Source organism: Archocentrus centrarchus, chromosome 12, assembly GCF_007364275.1.
Source record: "Archocentrus centrarchus isolate MPI-CPG fArcCen1 chromosome 12, fArcCen1, whole genome shotgun sequence".
Classification (NCBI taxonomy): Eukaryota; Metazoa; Chordata; class Actinopteri; order Cichliformes; family Cichlidae; genus Archocentrus; species Archocentrus centrarchus.
In genome coordinates, this window is record NC_044357.1 from 21389511 (window position 1) to 21414804 (window position 25294).

General features: G+C 39.7%; 1 protein-coding gene across 3 annotated transcripts in view; it reads right to left on the reverse strand.

Moving 5' to 3' along the window:
* The window catches only part of whrna (whirlin a), a 172025-nt gene that overhangs the window by 65731 nt on the left and 81000 nt on the right, over positions 1 to 25294 (reverse strand). For all 3 annotated transcript variants that reach the window (XM_030742695.1, XM_030742694.1, XM_030742696.1), the window contains exon 3: positions 19138 to 19263. In XM_030742695.1, coding sequence (XP_030598555.1) covers positions 19138 to 19263 — 126 coding nt within the window. The remainder of the gene's footprint in view (positions 1 to 19137; positions 19264 to 25294) is intronic.

Sequence of the window (25294 nt, forward strand, 5' to 3'; positions counted from 1 at the left end):
TCACTTTAGCAAAAAGTCTCTGCAGTCATTTGATGTGGGTATTAGTCACTGTATTATCTGCATGTGTTGTTTAATACAGTTCTTTTTATGTTAATTTAAGCTTGCTTTATTAAGAACTTGCCAGGGAAAACAAATGGGCTAATTTACAGGTGTTTTTCTGTTGAGCAGTGTACCTGCCATCTAAACAAGAGCAAGATAATACAAAGTGGAGTGACTTTAACATACAGGTCATTTGTAACAAATGTAGTTTAAGAATAAACATTACATATCACACTGTGATGTTATTTAAGAAAAAAAGAAGCCAAAATGCTGCGTGAAAAACTAAGTACACCCTACCAGAGGAGCTGCTGCTAATCAAGTGCGCCTGATTAACTAATCATCAACAAATCAACAAAAAAAAAAAAGAGAAGTTTTGGCAGTTTTCTGCTCTGGAACATTCAGGTGTGCGTTAACACAAATCAAATCACAGAGGAGGAAAAACTTCAGCAATGATCCAGATTGATGGAAGCAAATATTGCTGCCCATCAATCCGGGAAGGGTTATAAGGCCATTTCCAAACAATTTGAAGTCCATCATTCTACAGTGAGAAAGATTATTCACAAGTGGAAAACATTTTATGAAAGTTGTCAATCATCTGAGGAGTGGATGTCTCATCAAATTCAACCCAAGGTTAGGCCTTGCAATGGTTGGAGAAAATGAAGGAATAAAAACCCAGCAGCTACATCTCAGACTCTACATGCCTCATTTAGCATGTTAAATGTTGAAGTTCATGATAGCACAGTTAGAAATGGACTGAAAAAGTATGGCTTGTTTGGAAGGATTGTCAGGAGAAAGCCTCTTTTCTCTAAATGGAACATGACAGATGACAGCATAGCTTAGGTTTGCAAAAATGCATCTAAACAAACAACAAACTTCTGGATCGATGTCCTTTGGACAGATGAGACCAAAGTGGAGCCGTTTGGCTACATTTGGTCAAAACCAAACCAACATATCAGCACAAACAACTCATTAGCTGTCAAGTATTGTAGTGGAGAGATGATTTGGGCTTGTTTTGCAGCCACAGGATCTGAGTCAACCATGAACTCCTCTGTGAACCAGAGTTTTAGAGCCAAATATGAGGCCTTCTGTAAAACAGATAAAAAAAATGGGCCCAAATTGGGTGCTGCAGCACAGACCTCAGCTCGACTAAAAAGCTGTGGCAGGACCTTAAAAGAGTGCGCAAACAAATGCCCACAAACATCAATGAACTGAAGCAACGCTGTAAAGACGAGTGGGCCAAAAGTCCTGGTAAAAGTGGTTCTAAGCTTAGTTAGCTTACTTAGTTTTTCACCCGCTGCTTCTGCAGTTTGGCTCAGTTTTCACTAAATAAGTAATGAAACGGTGTACTCTCTCTTAAGTTGCTGTTCACCTCAAATTTAAGACTTGGTAAGGACTCAGTGGTGTTTTTTTTTTTTATTTTCCTCATAAGTAGGAAAATTGACAGTATATTATTAATTTAGACTGAAAATCATTTTTCTTAATCAGACTCAACATGGGTGCTGCAATTTTGCATTAAGGTGCCGTTTTCTATTTTCTATGTCTGTGTCAGTATTTTCTGTCAGTGTCTATGAAATTGCATATTAGTCTATAGCAATGATTCATCTTTATTCTTCTGATGCTTATTCAGTCACAGACATTTAATGCTACACTTAAGATCCAGCAATTCAGGTGGTTTATTATCATAAACAGGTGACAATAAAGATAAAACATGCAGTCATAACTACGTCCAAATAAATAACTGAAGGCAGAACTAGAAGTTGATGTGCAATTAATACAAGTTTAAGATTTCTTGCCTTTATTTTTTCATCTGTTTTTATGTCTTATTATGCATTCATGGCATGTGCAGTCTGTATTGAATTGGAGAGCCAAAAAAGGAAATGCATTTCACATGTTTGCACTTCAATGACGAAACAAAGCAATATTGTACTAGATGTGACTGTAAGGTTAAGATTTCCCTTTTTGTGAAACATTTGTTTTGATATGGTCTACTGAGAAAGACTTTGCTTTATCACCGAACACTTGCGCCTTCAGGCGCAGAGCCTTTTTTTTTTCTCCTCTCTCTCTCTCACACACACACACACACACACACACACACACACACACACACACACACACAGTAGATTTGTCTCACGAATGTGTAGATTTTATCTAAAGCATTCTTTTGTTTTAAGATAAAAAGGGATGCGCATTTGCAAGTAAACGTTTGGGGAATGTGACAAAAGGCCCTTTAACCGAATAGTTTGCACTGCAAACTCGGGTACTCGGGTATAAATTTTAAATCAGTGTTTCCTCCAAGCTGAGCATAGAAAAAAAACATGTTACCCTTGTGCACTTTCCAAAAAGACCAAAACCAGTGAAAGAGGAGAGAAATGGAACTCAGCACGCATTTGTTCCATCTATGTTACTGGCTGCTTCAGTGTGAGATCTGTTGGTATACTGCCATTCACTTGGCAGCATGATAACCGTGAGAGTACAGCTATTGACAGTGACTTTCACAGAAAATGTGGAGCTTGCACTTATGAACAGCACCTTTCCAAAATCCACAGAGCCTTTTCCCATTTGTCTGCTGCTGAAACTGTATCACAGAGCAGTTGCTGTGACTTTGTAATCTGAGCCAGCAGATATGACACAATTACCAGTATTTGGCTCAGCGGGGCAATTGATAATGTAGAGAAAACGCTCTGCAGGAGCCACATCACAGAGAAACAGATGGGCTGTATTCCTGCCTGTTCCCTTAGCCCGACTCCTGATGTAAGAGAACATCTGAGTGTGCATACCAATCGGAGCAGGTGTGGGTACAGTAAAAATATATGAAGGGAAACACTTTTAGCAGAAAGCTCCCAGAATATGTTGGTGTTTATAATCTGTTTTTCATTATTTGACTCTGGCTAGTAGCTGCACAACAATCATCCCTTTGACTTCTCTCTTAGTCTGAGAAAATGACAGTTCCTACATTAAAATGAATTGGCCATCTTCTAATGCACCTCTGAACTGCTTCCTCCTGCTGCAGTGAAATCCCATTCTGACCCTTTGCAATAGTGCATCAGCATAGCGTGCTGGATCTCCTCCATTGTGCCAAAAGGGCAACCCTTTAACTCGAATTTCACTTTGGTGAAGAACATGCAGTCACAGGGTGCCAAACTGAGGCAGGAGGGTGGGCAGTGAGCGACAATTGTGTTGGTATCGCCCGACCCCCTCCCGCTTTTTCAGTGCACAGTGAGAGAGGGTGCAATGGCACGCACACATCTGAGGTCATTTGCAGTAAATGTTCTTCCTCTGACATTTCAGGATGTAACAGTACTTTGCTTTCACAGTCTGACCCTGGGGGACAGATCCGCAGAGCACAAACTAGCAAATGTCAAAAATACAACAATCACACTCTCGGTTGTAGTCCTAGCTTGATACATGTCCTTCAGACTTGAACACTGCAGCTCTTCTGCTGCGGTCTTTGAGTCACAGCTGTAGACTCACCTACGAATAATGATCTGCAGGATGAAAGCTGGGTCAGTTAATGTTTGCTGTCATGATCTTTGGTCACATGTGATATTTATTTACATTTGTGGCCACTCCCAGTAGTAGTGTGTGAGTGTGTGTAGCTCTCCCCTCCCTCTTTGATGCTGAGAAAGGTGGAGTCTGCTGATTGGCCAATTCGATGAGATTGCTGTTTTTGGATTATAATATTGGACGGGCAGCAGCCTCTTAAACCCCAGCTAACATCTCGCCCCTCTCCCTGCCTTTTTTAAAGCTAACAATGGGCCAGCAGATAGTTTGCAAACTAATTCTAAATATACTTTGAAACTTTGTAAAATTAGTAAATGGTACATACTGATCAAACACTAAATATTCAGGACTTTGTTGCAGTTTAGTGTGAGTGAGAAGCTCTTTTTACTAAACACTTCATCCTCTTGCTTTATGGTGAGGAGCTTAGTTTGGAGATTTGTCATTAATTTGCTTTTGGGGGGAGCAGTATGGTTCATTAGAGTTACAGTTTGCCTTTATGTCATGGCTCATCTTTGAAGCACATAAACTGCTGCTCACTACCTGGAATTATCTGCTGCATGAGTGCAGAATGAGATCCAGAGGTGACCAAGAAGGTGACCTTGAAGGGGAAAAGTGGGCAAATTTAAATCATATCAGGTTTTTGCATAATATAGGTGGAGCTGCTGAACTTTCCAATCACACCTCTTTTAGATTTTATTAGAAGTTAATGTTCATGAAAAGCAGTAATGGATCATACAGTAAAAATAGTTCTGATCTTTATACACCTCATTTAAGATGCAGACCCTTCAGAACCAAATAGAAAGTTTTTGGGCAGCATCACTAGATGCAAATTCTATGCAAAATTTGAGGACACAAATTTGTATTGGGTGACATGAAAAGAGACAAATAAGCATCGTGCCAGTTAAATATTTCAACTTTTGCAAAAAGATGGAGGAGAAGCTGTTTGTGTGCAGCAGGAGCTGTAAGATTCAACTTCACTTTTATATATAGCAGGACAGGTCTTGGTGAAACGCAACAAAATCACAGCTTTGAATTCAACTATAGTTTGTCTTGCTCCTCCTATACTTCTGACTGTTACTGGAAAACATTCATGGGTTTCCTAAAATACTCCATAAACTGTAGTTGCATCAGTAATGAGAGGCAAAACTTCTCTTCTTGTTTGGTCTTCGCTCCCACATTAACACAGTAAATTTGCAGTTAGTGTTATCTATCCATCCATCCATCCATACTTATTCAGATACAGGCTGTGGGGGAAACAGGCCAAGCAGAGATGCCCAGACCTCTGTCTCTCCACCCACCTACTCCAGGTCATCTGGGGGAATACTGAGGCCAAGAGATGGCCCATGACTATCAAGTGCACACTATAAATACTGTGATTATGAAACCAAGGCTGTCAAGATCTTGGTTATTATCCTTGTTGTCTAGTTTTTCTTTGTGTTTCTGAATGTTTTCCTCCTGTTTGCACCTCCTATGCTTACCCTGTCTGCATCTTATTATTGTCTGAGGTAGTTCTTTGTGCCTTTTCAATTTTTCCTTCGTTATTTTTAAAGTTGGTACCTCATGATTTGTGTTTTTGTTCCCTTCCTTTTTTCTTTTTCCCTGGTGCTTGTATTTAGTCTGCTTGTTCTCCCTCGGTGTTTGTCGGGTAATTGTTTGGTCTCCCTCGTGCTCCCCAGTCGATCTTTGTGTCTTTACTTGGCTCCTGTACATTTCTGTTGTTTTTTTGTTTGTTTTGTTTTACTTAATTGTTTAGTCTTTATTCCTGCCACCACTGTGAAGAGCTTGTAGTTTTTTTTTTTGTTCAGCCAGTTTGGTCTGTGTTATGAACTTTACTGCCAGTTTGACAGGCTGAAGGTTAAATGACCTTTTCCTCAAAATGAGCCCTGATGTTTTTATTCTTTTTTAGGTCTTATTCTTTTTTTTCTGCTTCTCAATTTTAACATTTTTCCTTCACATTTGCTTTCTTTAAGTGATGAACTTTAAAACTAGAAAATAAAATGAAAGAAAATAAGAAAAAATAACTTGCTCTGTTAAATACACTAAATATACTTTAAATATACGGTATATAAATTGTGTGCAAAACAACAAAATCTGAAAGCTGAAACAGCTGGTGGGCAAATCGGTATTGTTTTCATGTGAAGAGCAACAGTTGTTACTCACTTCTCAATGGTCTCTGGTGATTTTTGGAAAGTGAGGAAACTCAGGTGCCTGTCAACGAGCCAAACTTTGATCAGTGGTCCTTTGGATAGCAGGAACACTTTTCTGTTGTCTGTGGAGTCTGTTGGTGCATGTCATTTTTGAATCTCATGTTTTTTAAAGTGGGAAACAAGGGAGCTTTCTCCTTCCCACCCAGCACGTTTTTTTCTAGTGGTGTGTGAAGACACAGTCATAGCTATAATAAGTAGAAATAAATGGCCTGCTGTGGCTTTAAACTGCTTTCCAGCTGGGAAGTCAGACATAGCGTAATATGGAGCACCATTTCCACTTCACAGAGCAGGCAGATGGTAGAACAGTTCCTACTATACCTGCGACCTGGATGCTCCATTCAATCACAGGGTCTTAATTTTTTTTATATAAGCAATGAGAGGATCAACATTTTTTTATGTTGTGAATATTAATTCAGTCGCTGTTTATTCTAAATACAAGGACACTGAAAGGAAAATGCTCGTTGAGCTGTTTTTAATGAATTTTAGCTGATGTCAGCCAGTTACCTCTGTCTGTCCTTGGAACCATGGGGTGCACAAACACTTGCCTGTTATTCTCTCATCCAGGGATTCAATTAGCGTTACACAGTCTCTACCACACCGCCAGTTTACCGCTGTACACAATATACAAAGAGTGCTTCTGCATGACAATGAAACACAGCAATAAAAATACCTTTGAGTAAATGTGCTGACTAATAAAGCTTGATATGCATGCATTTAGGCATGTAGACACTTAAGACAACCTGCTGAAGCTCAAACCGAACATCAGAATGGGGAAAAAAAGGTGATTTAAGTGACCTTGAATGCATCGTGGTTGTTGGTGCCAGACGGGCTGGTGTGGGTATTTCAGAAACTGCTGATCTGCTGGGATTTTCCCACACAACTATCTCTAGGTTATATAGAGAAAATATCCAGTGAGCAGCAGTTCTTTGAGCAAAAATGTATTGTTGATGCCAGAGGAGAATGGTGGGACTATTGAACTGATAGAAGGACAACAGTTACAATCAAGGTATGCAGAGGAGCACCTCTGAATGCACATGTTGAAACTTGAAGCAGATGGTCTGCAGCAGCATAAGACCATGTCCTAGAGTATACCCTGATGTATCACTTATTTTACCCTAGATGGGACCAAAATTCACAAAAAACCCAATCATACTGTTTTAATTAAGACTTCGATTGACAACTACAGGAATTACGTTCTGCTGGCCATCTCACAGAATTCCGGTTTAAGTCACTTCCACATTGGCCTTACTATTCAAAATCTGTAGTTGAGATAAGTGGTACAGTACACAACCCGTCCACAGTTTTACACTTTGTGAAATGGTGAACAAACTGGGATCTATTATGAATGCACTCATGGGAAGGTAGAAAAAAATTAGAATGTATAACTCTGTTCTTTCCTAGTTGTTCATCAACATTTTACTTCTTATTTTCTCCCTTTAATTTTTAGATTGGTTTGTTGGCTACCTTCACCCAGAGCTCAGACATATTTCCAAACTGGAAAGAGTACGAGGATATCTCAGTCACCAGTCCTGATGTAAAACTGATGTAGGGAAGGGTCACATCCCAGACACTCAATACCATTTATGGAGAAATGCTCTTTTAAAGATTACTTTTATGGCATTTCTACTATATTAGACTGCTCACAGTGAGAAGAGGAAGAAATGATGGGCAAGGGAAAATGTAACAAAGCAACAAAAGGATCCTGGTCAATTTCAAACCCATTATAACTGAGCAGCCAGTACACCCAGCAAGTTGCCATTTCAGATTCTGTTTTACCTTTTCTGTGAGCCTGCACTGACTTTTCTTCCTGATAATCACAGTGGCTTAAAACTACAGTTAGAGTGAGGATAAGAAACGTGAGCAGCTCTGTTTAAAGGCTGGTTAACATCACATATGTTAAAAGATGGTTTTTCAGTGTCTGATATCTTTTTCAAATCTGTTGAAATATCAAACACTTTATCAGCAGCAGCAGCTTGGAGTAGAAATACTCTATGCTTGTCATTAGTGGAAACAGTGGACTTTAGTGGCAAAAATACAATATTTAAAACTCTGCATATCCTCTTCAGTTTGTTGGCTTGCTTAAAGCTGGCTAATCTTTAAAACTGTTGCCCACCATGTTTTCTGTATCCCATCCTTTCATCCCACACTTCTGCATTACAATCAAGCAGCTAGACAGCCCTCGATGGGCTCGGCAGAGGCAAAACAAATAGATCTCAACATTCAGGTCACTGCTCCAAAAGGATTCACTAGACCTGAACTAGTGAGGCTTCAACATCTAAAGGGGTTAACTGTAAAAATGTGACACACACAAAAAAAATCATCTCGTTTACTGCCCTTTCAGTAGGAGTGGAAGGAAAACCACCTCTGTGTAAACTGAAAATTCTTGTCTTTAATCCATCCATGTGTCTTCATTCAGTTAGGCAGTGTGGGGATGAGTACACCAAGCTAAATCCTCTTAACTAAAAGTTTATTAAATGCCTAATGAACCAACAACAGCAGGGTAAGGAAGAGGTCAAATCCATCTTACAGAATCCAAAGAGTGGCCAGATGCCACTCTGGTTAACTTCATGTGTTGCCATCATGGTAGGCATGACCTTTCCCTCTGCCTTAATTAAATTAAACTGAACCAGGCAGATGTCAACCAAAAGGGCACCGGGCAATGCTGACCTTTCTTTTCCCTTAGAGTGCAGTGGGTAGTCAGAGGTGCAATATGAGGGATTTTAGGAGCTTAACATGTATGTGCACTCACATTAGTGATACAGGCTAAAGAAGGTTTTTACAAGGCTCGCCATCAAAAGCTGCAATAGAGCAAAAAATGATGTAACATTTACACAGCCAAGCTTTCATTTTCTCCGCGACTGCAGGCAGAGGCAGTGACATCGCAGCAGTGTGATGATTATAGAAGCCTGGGAATAATACAAGCCATCCATCACAGTCATAGTAGCCAGATGAGAATGAGCTTATAGATACAGAAAGTGAAGCAGTCGGCTGCAGGGTAAGGAGCTGAATCGTTGTGGGGAGTTATGAGGAAGCATCCACTCTCCAGCAAAGCGCTGACGAGACAGCACTCAGAGACATCTTTAGTTTGTCCGAGTCAGAGCCCCGAGGATGTTTGCAACACTACTGAGAATGCAATGTATGATTTATTACATTAAAAGCTCATCCATTTTTGGCTCCTTTGTAACAAGAAAAATCAAAATATAAAAATAAGTAAAGTGGTTTAAATTGAATAACAGTCGCATTTAGTCAGAGAGTCACTCCAAGTGTTACAACCCTGAAGTTGTTTGAACCCAAACTATGCATTAGTGTCTGCTCTGATCTCTTCTGCATGTGCTTGCGGCTTTCTCGCTCTCTTTCTAATTAGCGAACATCCTGTGATGCCTGCATAATGGGATGCAGGTGAGTTTGGCTGATTGGCTGAGTAAGTGACTGTGACTGTGGTTGTGAGAGAGATGATTGGTTCCAGTCACCAGACATACAGCTTAAATGTCGGCTTCCCTAACCAGTCAATTAACCTGTGTGTAGGGTTTGAACTGATTTCTTTTTCCCCATAAAACAGCCCTAGATCAGTAGGGAGGACTGCAGGAGTTAGGTTAATTGCTTCTTTTCATCCTAGTATGTTTTTATTTTCATGTATTTACATCTGGATCGGATACACAGTTCAGAGGATACCACATTTTGTCTGAGCCCATCCATTTTTTTTTTTGTGTGAGCAAAAGTATGGGAACATATGACTGTCATGTGTGTTTTGTTGCCCAAGTGTGTCCTGTTACATTGATTATTCAAACAAAAAAGAGCGCTGAACGTTTACGCTCAGTTTCAGATTTGGTTTTTTCCTGTGCAGAATGTGCATTTATAGTTAAAGGAGTAACCAACATGAAAACCAGAGAGCTGTCTATGGGTGAGAAACAAGCTGGGAGAAGATAAATCAGAGCCACTGCACAAACATAAGCCATAGCCAGAATAACCATTTGGAACGTCCTGAAGAACAAAGTTGTCTCTGGTGTACTAAGTAACAGATGTTGAACAGGTAGACCAAGGAAAACAACAGAGGGCAGAAGTGAAGGTACTGTATCACAATCTACTGTTCACAGAAGAACAAAAGTGCAGAGGCTTCACCAGAAGATGCAAACCACTAATTAGCAAGAAGAACAGGAAGTTCAGAGACAAGCCTCAGAAATTCTGGGGCAAAGTTTTATGGAGTGATGAGACAAAGAGGAACCTTCACCAAGATGATGGAAAGGCTAAAGTTTAGAGAAAGGATCTGCTCATGATCCCAAACATATGGACTCATCTGTGAAACACAGTGGAGGTAATGTCGTGGCTTGGTCTCATTAATCTTCATTGATGAAGTCACCATGATGGCAGCAGTACAATGAACTCAGAAGTCTATAGAAACATTTTGTCTGTCAATTTAAAGAAAGATGCAACCAAACTGATTGGAAGATCCATCATCATGCAGCAAGATAATGACCCAAAACTCCCGTCCAAAACTACAAAGGGGTTCATCAGGGGCAGGAAGGAAGACTGGCCCAGACTTAAACCCTATAGAGCATTTTACCACTAAAGAAGAGAGTGAAGAGAGTAACCCCCCCCCCCCCCCCCCCCCCCCCCCCCAAAAAAAAAAAAAAACAACAAACAAACAAACAACTGAAAGAGGCTGCAGTGAAAGCCAGGAAAAGCATCACAAAAGAACTATGCAGAAATTTGGTGATGTGATGGTGATAAAGTTTATCTGTTCCAATACTTTTGCTCACAAGACGAACGGGTGGGTTCAGACAAAAGGTGCTATCTTCTGAACTCAGCATCTGGAAATAAAAGCTGAGATGTCGATCTTTTGTCTCATATTGATTTTTTTTTTTTTTTTTTTTTTTTTTACATCAAACTCAAATATTTTCAGTCTACAGCAAAAATAAAGTGATTGGCCTGACTGTTCCAGTACTTTTGGAGGGGAGTGTAAGTTTAGGTTGCATCCCATTAGCTGCCTTTTCACCCTGAAGATAAAGAATTAAAATAAACTTATAAAAGGCTGATAGTTCCTAAATGGGAGAAAGGCGAGTCATGTTTTCATGTTGCACCCCAGGCGTGATCATAACACAAACTTAATTCAGAATCAGCAAGAAGTCCTTATATAGTAAAATCTGACTTTTTTTTTTTTTTTTTAACCTTCTGAGACTTTTATCTAAGTCACAAATAATAATAACAAAAAGTGTTTGGCTGAGGTGCAGGATGGGCCATAAAGAAAAGAAGGTGCAGACAAGATAACACAAACTAATCAGGTAGCGATACTGCCCAGCAGGACACTAATATACTCAGCTATTATCACTGCATCAAACTTCACCCAAGACCACATTAATACATAACAATGAAGCTAAGTGAGGCAAATGCAGATGCCAAAACACATCTGTCACTTGTTTTACAAACAGGCACGTGATGTTGCATACAAGATGTCTGTACATAACAGGCCATTAAGGACACTAAGGTCAAAGATAGCGGCTTATGTTCTCATGCACATACAAATCCATAATAAAGGTGCCTGCAGAATCTGACAGCCTTATTAAGCAGTTAGAAAGGTCACGATGTGACATCACACAGTGATACACAATTAGGCTAAGACAAACATATTTGGAGTATGTGGTAAATCAACCACAAGTCTAGTTTCCACAGGGGATGTCATTGAAAATGTTACAATTTCTGAATATTTGATCAAATTATTATTTTTTCAAAGATGTATATTGACTATGCTAGAAAATGCTAGAAAATAAACAAATTGCCTGTCATAATTTCCCACGAGGCACAGGTGATATTTTACAGTTTCTGACTTTGGTTGATAAAAAAATGTAACAATACAGACAGCTAAAATGATATTTAAAAAAGGAAAATATACACTTTTAACCTGAAACCATCCACGCATCTATCTACCCTTATTTATTTTGAATATACCCAGTCATCTGCCAGCCTGATGTGGAGAACTATACTTTATGGCACAGCACTTTCTGAATAAAGACGCAGCGCAGGTGTAATTTGCCAAATTCTGGGTTTTTTTGTTTTTTTTTATCACAAGGTATGAAACCTTCATTTAAATTGCTTATACAACTGGGAACTGGCCTGTGAGCAGCATTCATGTGTGGGTAGAGTACACTTTTTTTTTTTTTTTTAACTCATGCCCCGAGACAAACTCAACCCAGCTTTAGTGCTACAGCAGTAGGTTAAATTTGTTAGACAGAGCTGGAGGGCCTCACACACCCCACAAGCTGTACACTTCAGAATGAGCACACATTATGAAATCACACAGCTCTGCACAATCTTGAGATTTTTTTAGGACAGAAGTCTGAGAGCAGAGCAGACTGGCTCCCTGCTGAGTGATGAACCCCTGGTCTCTGAAGACAGCAGGGGAGCTCATCATCAGTGCTGACATTTGCTGGTACAAATACAGCAACACTGACGAGGATGCATAAATGCATCGATATTAAGGTCACTTTAATGTTTTAAATATTTCCTAAAAATGTTGCTCTGGTTTATTCTTTATGAAAGCATATACATTTGCATCGCTGTCCTTTACTATTGTGCACTGTGGTCTTAACTTTGAAAATTTAAGAAGAGCAGGCTTTAATTACTAATTTATTTCTAGAACAATAGCAAGCTGTTTTTGACATCCACTGAATATTAATTCCATTGTTTTGTTGTTGCTGTTTTATTGACATATCCTGACAGACATTGTTTAAATGCAGGGTCCTTATTTTAATGATTTTGCTTTGGACAGCTGACAGTGACTGCTAGTGCTGCTGGTGTCAACAGAAAAGATTTGTAATTAGCATCTTGAAGATGTGAGACTGTATATTCTGCAGGTAAATCTGTGGCTCAATTTAATGACTTAATACCATGACTTCAGTTTTTCAAGATTATTTTCTTGTCTATCTAAAGCTGCTGTCACACTAAGGGAAACAATGACTTGAGACCAAAATTATTGTGACTGTGTGCAATGAACTTTTGTTGCCTTTAGTTGCTTTGAAGACAGGTCTGTGATCTCTCACAATCAGTTGCCGTCTTCAAAGCAACTTCGGTGCATCAAGACAGTGATTAAACAGCAATAAAACAGTCTGTGCATCCAATGGTATAGTGGTTAAAACATTTGCTTGGCAAGCAAAAGGTTGCTCGCTTGATACCAGCTGGAGACACAAATTCCCTTTGAGGTTGCATCAGGAGGGCACATGGTGTAAAAGTCTGTTGGAGATCAAACATGCAGAGTAGCTGAAAATAGCTTAAAAACAGAGTCAGTCTGCAGCCAGTCTGCAACTGAAAGGGGTTAGTCAATGAAAATCAGTTGCAGGCTACATACTGTACACAGAAATTCACATTAGCTACATATATTCAGATTCCAGCCAGAACCTTGAATTTGAAACAGAAATTAAGAAATTCTTCTAGAAATAGTGAATTAGTTGCTGCAGGACAGCAATTCAAACTTAACTTTTATACAGGAACATAACTCGAATACAATCAGCTGGTAACCAGAAGCATCGAGTCCCATACTGACTCAAATCGACTGCCACGTGTTGGCAGTCTGCCTGCATTTATAAACAGGGTGGAAATTATTTGCAAACCTTCACCAATCTGAGAGTGACTGCAGTTGGTCTGAGTCAGACCATGATTGTCTGGAGACAGGTGACCTGTGCAATCTAAAGTGGTCACCCTGAGGTAAGAGGTAGAGCATGCTCAACCTCTGGCCAACCAGCTGGTTGCTGCAACTACCTGCAATCAGTTGCCACAGGTAACCACTGATTTGTCTTAGTCACAGTGAAGTTTCCATCATAGTGAGTATACACATGATGCAAACTGTGTCTGAGCTGGAAAATTGTCTGCGACTGTGATTTTTTTTTTCCTCCTCTTACTGGTTCTTGACCTCTTCCTCAACCTGCTGAGACAGTGTTTGGCATTTGGCCCCGGAGGCAAAGCCAGGTGTGTGATGAAGCATCACTCTAGATCAGCAGAAGCCTGATGGAAACATATTGTACCAGGGAGGAAAAACAAGCCTTATTTAGACCTGTTATTTATTTATTTAGTTATTTATACGCCTGAACCCTGGATTCAAGTGTAAATGTGCTTGTAATAGAAGCGCCACTGCTTTGTTTTTATTCAGGTGTTTCTTAATGAGAAAATTCCAGTCTACATACTAAGCACTAGGCACCAAAACAAAGGCAAGGGGGGGAAATTGGGGCAAGAGGAAAAAGCTATTTGAGCTCTGAATAATCCAGTTTGACAGTTTCACAAACAAGAAGTGGCTCCCAGTACATCTCAGGTATGAAAAAGAAACGGGAAACAAACAAAAAAACCCACATTCATATCACAGAATATACAAGTCTTCCTGCTACATTTTCTTTTTGATAAAAGGCCTTTTCTGGTTGCTAACCACAATCAAGATGTTATGTTGAGCGTATACGCTCATATGCGGGCCCTTTAATAGGAGTCTGGCTAATTGGCTGGTTGACGGGCTGATCACTAACAGGCAGGAGATGAAGGACTCAGAGGAGGGGATGCCCGTCCTCGCTCTCCCTCGGGTGCCATGCCACAAAGAAAAACACAAATCTGTAAGCAATCCAACTGAAGCTGTGCACTCAAAGGATCAATGCTGTAATACCTGAAGATGCAATGGTCAGTTTGTCTAACACAGTACAAAATAAATAAGATCTGGTCTGCCATATTTATAGTTTTACTTCTGTATCCTCTGTCCTCATACTCCCGCCTGTGACCCTGAAATCAAAGTCAGTGCACCATCTTGAAGGAGGTTTGCTGTAGAAGTTATAACTAGGGAAGCACAGGTGTGCCCTTTGTGTTTTTAACCCTTGAGGCACAAAAGAGGTGTGGCACACAGCTGGAATATACAAACCTACTATCTACAAATAAATATTTCTTTGCATTCATAAGTTGCTTCTTCTATGATCTGAGATCATAGAAGAAGCAGCAGTTGTTTAAATGACATTACCTTAAAATGATGGATCCTAATCGAGAGCGTATTAATTTTGTTAACTGCTGACTCCTCAACTCCTCTTAATTCATAACTTCTCTTGTATTTCTGGTGGGAAGGACTAAGATGAGAGAGGAGGGGGTGAGAAAAGGAATCGAAGTTGTACAAAGTGAGAAATGAGAAGAGGGTTAAGTGTCTTTCCACATCCCTTCCACTTCTTCCTGATTACTGTGATTGAACGGTTTTTGCTCTCTGAAAGTAATTTTCAGGTTATTAAAGCCTGGATTTCATTGGTTATATTCTCACCTCTTTTGATTGCTTTTGGGTCCCCTGAAAACAGAAAGTCTTGTTTCATCACAGCACAACACAGCACAGAACCCCCCCCCCGCCAAAAAAAAAAAAAAAAAAAAAAAAAAAGCATATGCAACATTCTAATTTGTCCAAACTTTAAGGCAATTATTTTTTTACAGCCCATATGGTGAGGAAAAAGAAAATTGGTTTGTTAGGGAACCGTCTAAAGTAGCAGTAGATATGTATAGAAAAGTCAGTGGTGTGTTGAAAAACTTTCCATCTGTTGTTCGCTGGATCACTGAAACATCTCTCAAAGAAAACGTCACCACTGGTCAGAGATGCTTCTATCTGAGACAAGACACAGCAGATGCAATAAGCAAATCAGGTGCTTCCAAGAGTATGTGCTGGCCCCTCAGTTAGAGAGATCATATCACTGTGCCAATGCACCATGGCCACATGTTTTAATGCAGGGCATGACCCACCACCTGTTTTATATCTGACCCTATGACCTGACCTCACTATAGGGCTAGCATGTGGCAGAAATGATTTTCAGATAAAATGGCTGTCGATAAGAGCTGGTGCATTGATATAAACCATCTTGTTTAGTTTAGTTTTTTTTTTTATAAACTTGATGCGACGACCGAGAGGCGGCTGTCACAGAGAATCCACAGAACACTCATATGATAGAGACTCGATCACAAGCTAGACCCACTCTGCAATGTAAACCCTGATTTATCATAGTTTTTTCACCATAAAGGAGACCATAATGTACAAAATGAGACTTGCCATCAAAGCACGTCCACACTGGCTTCACTTTCAGTCCCTGAAGCTTTCTGTTATATTCTGTGGTAACTCTTTATACCTTTTGAATAGTTAGAAGTTTTGGGAGTGACATGCTGGTAAATTACTTTTGTTGTACCAAGCAACATAAAGTATTAGTTTAGCAGTTCAAGTAAACAAAAAATCCACAAAATATTTGTTTGTTTCTCCTCCTTTAAAGGCAGCTGCATACTTTTGAGTGTGCATGTGTTGTTTAGCTAGAGAGACAGCAGAAAGGATAACCTTTAAGTGCTGGAGCCATTTGTATTATTTTGAATTTGTGGGTGAAAAGCACAAGAAGAACATCACAGTGAAAATGCCAACTGTGCCTGGCTGATATGCGTCTGTCACCTGCGAAGAGCTTTAATTTCAGATGCTCCTACTGGCTAAGCACAGCAGCTCCGCAGTGTAGCCCACTGACAGGTGAATTTTTACAGCGCTGGTCTTACACACTGGAATGCCATAAAAACTCATGTTTTGTTTTATCATTCAAAGGTGGAGTACGAAGTGGGACTGCATCTTTTAAACTCACAATATGCTTTTTCATGTAACCTTTAATTGATTAAAAATCTGGAACTGTTGCTAACAGTACTTTTAATTGTTGATAAACTTCAAAAGTTAATTCCAATGTGAATCAAAGGTTGGCTGTAAAATGTATCCAGGTGGTCACTAGTTCCAGTAAGTACTTAGTAATACTGCAGTTCTGTGAGTATGTGACTTCCCTTAAAGTCTTCATGACTGGTTTGTGGGATGGCTAAAGGGAAGGCTAAACTTTACTTTATGGTGGCCAAGTCCACCATCGGTCGACCCTTTATTCCACTTCTGGGTGCACCAGCTCCCAAACAATAACTCTTCTTTCAAGCAAAGCTGTCACTCAAAGAGGAATTAACAAGCTTCTTGCTGGTTATGGAGATGCTGCCAATATCAACTCACTATGCAATAAGGTAAAGCCAGTCCATTCAGAAGTAGCTGTGTAGCAGGATACATACACTCTGCATAATATAACCAATAAGCTGCAAAGGGTTGTTTGCAGTTGGTAATGCAAAAGTACTTTAACAACCTACTTTTTTCAGTAGGTAAAAAGTAACATTACAAAACACAGCTGGATGCTAAATGGTAAATGGGCTGATACGTTTATAGTGCTTTATTTTAGTAGTACTTTTATCTATGCCTAATTGCTTTTTAAAATTCGCACACACACACACAATCGCACTTCCAAGAATGCATCGGGGGCAACTCAGGGTTCGGTATCTTGCCCAAGGACATTTTGGCATGCAGACCAGAGGAGTCAGGGATCGATCCACCAACCTTCCAATTAGTAGACAGCCACAGCCACAGCGGTGGTAGAGTCGCTCAGGTGTACATATTTATATGTAATTATATATTAAATACTAGTCCACCACATGTGCCTCCATATACAAAAGATGAAGTAGTGCATCAAATATTCTAGTATCATGCATACATACATGCATGCATAATATAGAATCTCAAACTGAAAACTGAAACTGAAAAATCTTAATATTTAATATCACAGGAGAAAATTGAGGCCACACAATTTAAAATTTTATGCACTCAATAGATAAATATCACAAGGCAATGAGACGACTGAAGACGAAGACGACAGCACGGAGGCGTGTTGGCAGTGCGGCGTGTGTGTTCTGTGTGTGTCTGCGTCTCAGCTTGCTGTTCGAGCATAAGTGGCATCAGTCCATTAATACTGTGGCAAATAAGTAATGATAGCTTGGAATATTCAGAACTGAAACACACTGAAAAATCATTGTTTTTTAAATAACACTAGTTTGAATGCTTTTCCATTTGTAGTCATGAAGTTTAATGACCAGCTGAGACACATTTCTGCTCTGTAAATCACTCGCCCTGTTTGTTATTTGTGGCTTCATGGCAGGTTCCTCATGTTAATGTCAATGTTTTTAAAGCTAGACAACAAAAAAGTGACTCAGCTACAACACATTAAACAGCATGTAAAAGTCACTTCGGTCTGCTGAGATGCTGCCGGGCTTCTTGCTCTTCAGCACCACTAACAACATGCTGTCTGCCCGTGACATGTAAGTTACAGTGCAAGTTTGATTACTTTCTCTCTCATTCCCTCTGGTGCAACAGCAGCAGGCCGCCTATCAGCTGCCGTCAGACAAACACAGAAACAAGAATGACTTCAGTTGGCCTTTTCAGCCTTAGATGGTTATATGCATTGACATGTCTGGCATGCCTCTAATTTTGATACAATAATAATATTGTTTACAATAATAAGTCAGTTCAGTGTATTTATAAGGGCATTTAAAACTGCTACTTTACTGCTACTTCATCAGGACCTTGGGACAACTGGGATCATGTGCTCAGCAGATCACAGTGATCTACTGAGCAAAGAGAGGCAGAGAGCTGCCAACCCATGTACTGTAATGCCTTGAATACAAACAATAAAATCTTGAAATGCAACTTGGGTGAAAAGTGGTGTTGTTTGCGTGTGCCAGGTCAGAGCCCCACAGCAGCCTTTTAGACGAGCTGCAGTCGAGCAAGCACCGACAGACTGACACCTGAATAGAGACTATTACACCGGTCCAGCCGAGATGAAATGAAGGCAAAAATAACCTTTTCAAAGCCTCTGAAGCAGAGAAATGGCTTCACCTCCACAAGTACCGTAAGTTGAAAGAATCTAACTTTGACAGCATCATTTATTTGTTCATCAAAAGAAAAAAAGCACCACCAAAGATCATGTTAAAGGGTTTGCTTTTGGACTGATCCTTAAAGGGCCGAGGTTGCCACCAGTGTGGAGGTCAGGGGTTCCAAACAATGTGGCTTGCTTGTGTTTTCTGTTTATTTAAATTAAGAGCATTTAGTGCCATCCAGGAACAGGCCACGATAATGTTTGCAGGTATTAAAATATGCATATTTTTTTAATCCAGTGTTTTATCTGCTAACAAACAAAACAGAGCCTGAACTGAGCAGAGGAAGCTGCAGATATAGCCTGCAGGCCCTTTTGTGTTTGCATTAAACAATCTTGAGCAGGACTATTTAAAGTAGCTGTTTTTTTTTTTATCTTGCAAAATTTATACAGTGGCATGCATTGTAAAGCAATATAAAGTGACTTTTGGCATACAGCAAGCAACTTGGCACCAAAACTATGTGAGGAGGAGCATACTAGAAAGACTTAAAAATATATATCTAAGTATAGGGATCTTATCATGTGAATAACAAAGCAAGACATCAACAAAGGACAAAACATAACTAGCTCTGTCGCAGACATACATTAGATAAACAATGTATGCGCAAGGAAGTGAGTGAAAAATGAAATTGAAGTGATACCTTCAGTCCTCCACACTCTGCTGCTGACCCTTGGTCCACTCCGGTGATGTAAATACCCAAAGCATATTCTGCTCCCCCTCGGATCATCAGGCCCAGAGACCGGCCATCATCTAAAACCAGGTTGACCTATTTAAGACAAACAGAGAAACCAATAAAACAGGATGAACAAGCACATAAATATCAGCATATTAAATGACACTCTGGAGTCTCGATTGTTTTGCTTGACAGGCTGCCAGATTTGCTCGTGGTGTCGGGCTGCTCACATGGAAATGAAGTTGCGCAACACAATACATGGAGGAAATGACATCCCTGCTCCGAGATGGGATTTACAAGCAAGAAGATGAAGAATTTCAGGAGCTACTTAGATGCAGTGAGTCAGCGCCAGTAACGGGGAGGCTGAATCTGTTTTGATTAGAGGAACGGCTCTCTGAATTGGTCAATCAGTTGGTTCACAGGGCTCATCCGTGTCATTTCCTCTGATAAGCAGCACGGACAATATCGGACACAGTCTGAATTCAAATAAACCACCATAGGAATTATTGCCGCTGCTACGCCACCCAATTAAAATGCTTCTGCAGGGAGTGAGTGATATGTAGAGGGTGTATTGTGCTGGACTAATCCAGCGCGTCCCTTGAACTTGTTTCAGACTATATTTCAAACGATATTCCACAAGAACCACAGCTACTTCTGTTTGGTTTGTGACCTGAACAACATAATCATCGTGAAGCAAACACAAATGTTTCTTTGTTTTCACATTTTTACTTTCATTCTTGGTTAGATTTAAGCACTAAAAACAACTTGGTTTCGAGCTACGCAAAGACTGTGGCCTCAGTTAAAATATGGCCTTTAACAATGTTAACCTTGCACACTAAAAAAAAAAAGAATATGCTTAAGGGCCTTGTGTGCATCTCTCAGGTCAAGTCTGTACTGTGTAACCCTTTGGAGTATCAGCAGATAATGGAAGCCAAGGAGTTATATTGGAATTTAGGAAAGCTGGATCAATGCATTAGTAAATGTTCAATGTTTGAAACATGGTGAAGTGATCTTTGACCAGCAGGGTATAAAAAGTGAATTTAAAAGGGCTGCATTTCAGAGGACAGATCCCAATACAATATATTGTATCTTGTGCTACTCACCTCAAAAAGAACTCAGTAATCAACAGGTATTAATTTGCTGATAATCAAACAGATTAAGGAGTGGAGATGCTACAAGCAAACCCACAGATTATCACTGTTCTGCTTTCCAAATCAAGTAAAATATGCTGCCTTTCACATCACAGCTGACCTGGCAATCTCACTAAGAACCAATCTGACAATTAGTTGGAACAGCACTTGACATGCTGTGTGGAAATTGCCTTGAATAAATATGAATTGCTAGACTGCTCATTACTTTTCAGCATACAGTCATGCAGATATCTTTCTCCCAGAGTTGGATCCAAATGACTGCTGCAGTTAATAGAATCCAGGCATGGCAGCTAAGCAAGTGTACTCTGGAGATGCTGTGTTATAAACAAGTATAAACCTAAGCATCTCTGTTTCTTACTTTTAAAACTAAAAAGTAAGAAACCACTTTTCCTCGTTTCAGTCATAAATACTGTTGCACTGAAGGATGCTCGTATTAAACAAGGTTTTAAATATTCAGGTTAGTGTATGGACAAGCAATCCCAAAGGCTCAGGCTCAGGCTGCTATCAATAATGAATTTCAGACATTTTTCTTTTCTACTCTTTATCAGTATGATGCACTGAAGGGGGCGGATATGCTTCATATAGTCATTTCAGGCATGCAGCTGTAGCTCTAAAGCCCCACCAACCTGTGGTAATGTGAGGGGTTGCAGTTTAAGATAAATAAAGATTACTTTAAAATGTGAAACACGAAAAGCTACTCAAGTAGTCTTAGAATAAAATTATGGAGCTGAATATGAGCATAATAGTCCCCTTTAATGTGAACATGCCACTTTTACCCCAGGTTATATACAGTAATGCAGCTAAAGATATTAACCACCCAGCTGCAGCCCCGCGCTTTGATCAATGGAAGACTCTGAAAGACTTAGGTGGTCCTATTTGCAGTCTGTGCGAGTGTAATGATGGGTTCATTCGACTGTTAAACTGCTTTATTGTAACCCACTGGCAGGAATTCTAGGAGGGCCGATCGTCTGCCTTTGTTTGGTGCCTCTGGGTCATCTCATCAAGGCTTTCCCCTCAACTCCACAGCTATTTGCATTGGCCCTTGAGCCTCTAGCTCACTTAATTAAGTAATCTTCTTATGTCACAAGCATCTCTGATTTTATGAGACACAACATTACATGTTAATGATTTTCAAATGTGATTCTCCCCCCAAACAACTATAAACCGATATGTAAAAAAAAAGAAAAGAAGAAAAAACTTCCCTCCGAGGCTCATTGTTTACTCTGTTTTTCATACTTTTTAGTACTTCATACTGGAGCACTAAACAATGATTTTTAATGACATTAACAGTTGGTCAAACCTATACAGCCTGAACTCCAAATGTAAATTACCCAGGCTAAATTAAAAACACTCTGTTCCCTCTATATTCTCCAGTAATGTCTACTTCGATGAACTTGGCATTTCCAGAATATGTACGTTTGGAAAGCAAACACACAACATAACATTTTACTCCGTCCACTGGGGGAGGCTCAGTGTTACTTAGCTGTGCCAGACTTTAAATTGTACTTTTCTCCATCACAATGAGGCTCTTGATTACTTGGTTTGATCCCAATGCAGCTGTCTTTTGCCAGATTTGAAAAGAGTTGCACACTGGCGGCTCCAAGATGGCACATATGCAAATATCTCTATTAAACAATGTCAGTTTCATCCCTCTGATATACCCCTTGGCAAAGACTTGACATCTGGCACAGAGGTTTTACTTTCATTCAGTGCATATTGCGCTGAGGTCCTCCTTTTTAATAACAACCGTCTGCCTATTGGAGATAAGCGAGCCACCTTTGCTCACCTCTAGGAATATGGATGCTTTCATGTTTTCTCTGACATTTATGCAGGATGTGGAACATAGTTTTAATTACCAGACTCATTCTGATTTTATTGGCACAACGTAGCAACTATTGTGGCTCACTGTATTCCCTGGCATCACTTTAAAATGTTCTTTCTGCCAAAAAGGAGTCCCGCTGGTCTGATGTTTCTCCGTTTTCATGGACACTGGCGTGGCCCTAGTGGGCCGTTAGGCAAGCGCATGAAATCATGTGAGGGTTTTGTGAATTGTATTGTACTGAGAGAAATTTGTATGTATGAAAAATTAAACTGAACCACTTCCCGTTGATAACGTCGTGCCAGCCAATTTTGTTAAGTCCAAAGTACCACCACGGTGGATTTTAAATCAAACAAACAAGATGTGGTTAAAGCGCATGGATTCATCTTCAATTTAGTTTAAAATATAGGGATTGTTTTTTAATACTTGGATGTCAGTGACATTAGATGCTCTGCCAGGCCTTTACTGCAGCCACCTTCAGTTAATGCTTGTTTGTGGGTCTCTCTACCTTTAGTTTTGTATTCAGTAAGGGAAAAACACCACTGGATTGAGATCAGTTGACTGACTTGGCCACTGAAGAATATCCCATTTATTTGGCTTGAGAAACTCTTGGGTTGCTTTTGCAGCATTTTATTGGTAATTATTCATTTGCACTATGAAGTGTTGTCTGATCAGTTTCACAGCATTTGGCTGAGTCTGAGCAGAGAGCATAACCCGGTACACTTCAGAACTCAACCTGCTGCTTCTATCAGCAGTCACATCATCAAGAAACACTAGCGACTCTATTCCACTGGCAGCCACGCTCACACCATAACATTGCCTGCACTATGTTTGACAGATGATGTGGGGCTCTTCAGATCATGAGATGTTCTTTTCCCTCTCTGTAGTTTTCTCTTGCTGTCATTCTGGTACATCTTGGTTTCATCTGTAAAAAAATATTTTTTTCCAGAAATGTGCTGGCTTTGTAGATGTTTTCTGGCAAAGGCCAATCTGACCTTACTGTTCCAGTATAGCCACTGGTTTGCGCTGTGCTGTGAACCCTCTGCATTTGTATTCATGCTCTTGGCTTGGCTTGATGCTGTGAAGGAGTCTTAACCATGGAAAGAATTATGTGATGATGAATTTTAGTTATCTTCTGTGGCGTTGCTGAGCTGGCCAGTGCATTTATTCTTTTCAAAAAAAGTGCCAGAATAGGATCAGAGCAGAGCATCAACAGTTGGAATGATTGTCAGTCAGTTATTTTCAGGCCTTTTGCAGTACTTTTAACAAAAGTACAAAGTGGGATCACATGGCAGGAAGAAGATACTGAACTGCAGCCAACAACATCAGGTAATTTTGTTGTGTCATTAATATGTTGCTGTGTGGTTTGAATTATTTACTACCAAGAAGTTCTTAAGCTTAACCTGAACCTCAGATGGCCAAACAGTGAATCATTTCTGAAGTATTAATATCAGTGTCGGGGACACTAATATTAAGCCAGAGGCTTTTTTGAAAACTATTAGTTTTTGAGCCTTTCAGCATTTGAATATTGTTCATAAAAAGCTGTACAAGGGTAGAATGGCAATAAAGTACTACATCTTGTTACTACATCCTGAAGAAGTAACACAGGCAGCATTGGACAATGTTTCAAGAAATCTACCAATCAAACACCAAAGTCATGCATTTACTGTCAGGCTGCTACAAACTGACTTTGAATACTTGTGGTATTGATGCAAAGAACCTGATTGGACTGGGATACATAAACTGCAATCTAATTAATGATTAGCAGGCTTTGGATTCTCCAAAAGGGAAGCAGTTCTTTCATGATCAGAACCGCTGCCGATCAAAGGAACAGTGTTCGCATCGTTCACAGCGCAGTCTCATCCATAGACTACAGGGATGAATGGTGCAAGGCCAACAGAAAATTGACATATATTTTCTAACATATACAGAAACTCCCCATTTTAACTCCATCACATGCAGATAAATATCATGATTCAAAATTCCACTGTTTTTGTTTTCTTTTTAAATTAGAAATAGAAATTTCAATGAAGCTAAAACTGCCAAACTTTCTATTTAATAATTTGCTGATCTGCATTGCATGACTACAGCCTACATTAATGGAGCTGAGGCAGTTAAGATTAATATGTAGCTCTTAGGTGCTAAAAAATTGAAAGTTCTAGTGCAATAAATCTTTTAAACAGCTTTGATAGCTCCTTCCCTGCAGGTCATGAGGTGATGAGAGGGTAAGGTTTTACGGCACTCAAGGTCCAATTACTTTTATCGTTTAAGTTTTTAATCTTTAATTTTAGTATCCAGTGTTATACATTTCTTTTATCGTGCCTAAAGTTAGCCTGCTCAGATTTGTTGAAACAATGTGATAACACAGTTTGCTGACTATACAAATGAATGTGATTACTGTTCTCTAAGGTCAGTTCATTGAAATCCATGAATATGTTCATCCATCCATCCATCCATGAATCCATCCATCCATCCATCCATCCATCCATCCATCCAATTTGGTTTCGGGGGGATGCTGTCACTGAACGAGAGCTGGGGTTTACCTCGAACACAGAGAGACAGATGACCTTTTACACTCACATTCACACCTACAGCCAATTTAAAATCATCAGTTAACCCGACAGGTATGTGGACTATGAAGAAGCCAGGGTACCTGGAGAGAACCCACACAGTCACAAGGAGAAAGGAGAACATGCAAACCAGGAACTTTGTTTCTGCAACTCTGGGATGTGTCTGAATAGTCGGCTTTGTTTATGAATATTCCTAAATGAGTGAAATGACCCAAAATCATCTGCATGGCTGGTCAAATAAAAAAAAAAATTGATTTAAAAATAATACAAAGAAAAGTTACTTCAGTGCTTTATTCATTACCACCTTTAGAAGAGGAGACACACTTCAGAAAGATGGACCATCCAACCATTTATGAAAACAAACAACTTAAATAACTGACAAATAATGCAGATCACGCAAATGTTAATTACCAGTGATTCTTCATTTCACTGCCATAATCTGCTGATATGTTTTGAACCTTCAACAATTCAGTAATTGCAGTAATGCAATCTGCCTGTTATGAAGTTGGTGATATGAATAAAACAATTTGTTCAATGTGGATTTCTTCAAAAATTCATTATAAATTAAGATTACGAGCTACATT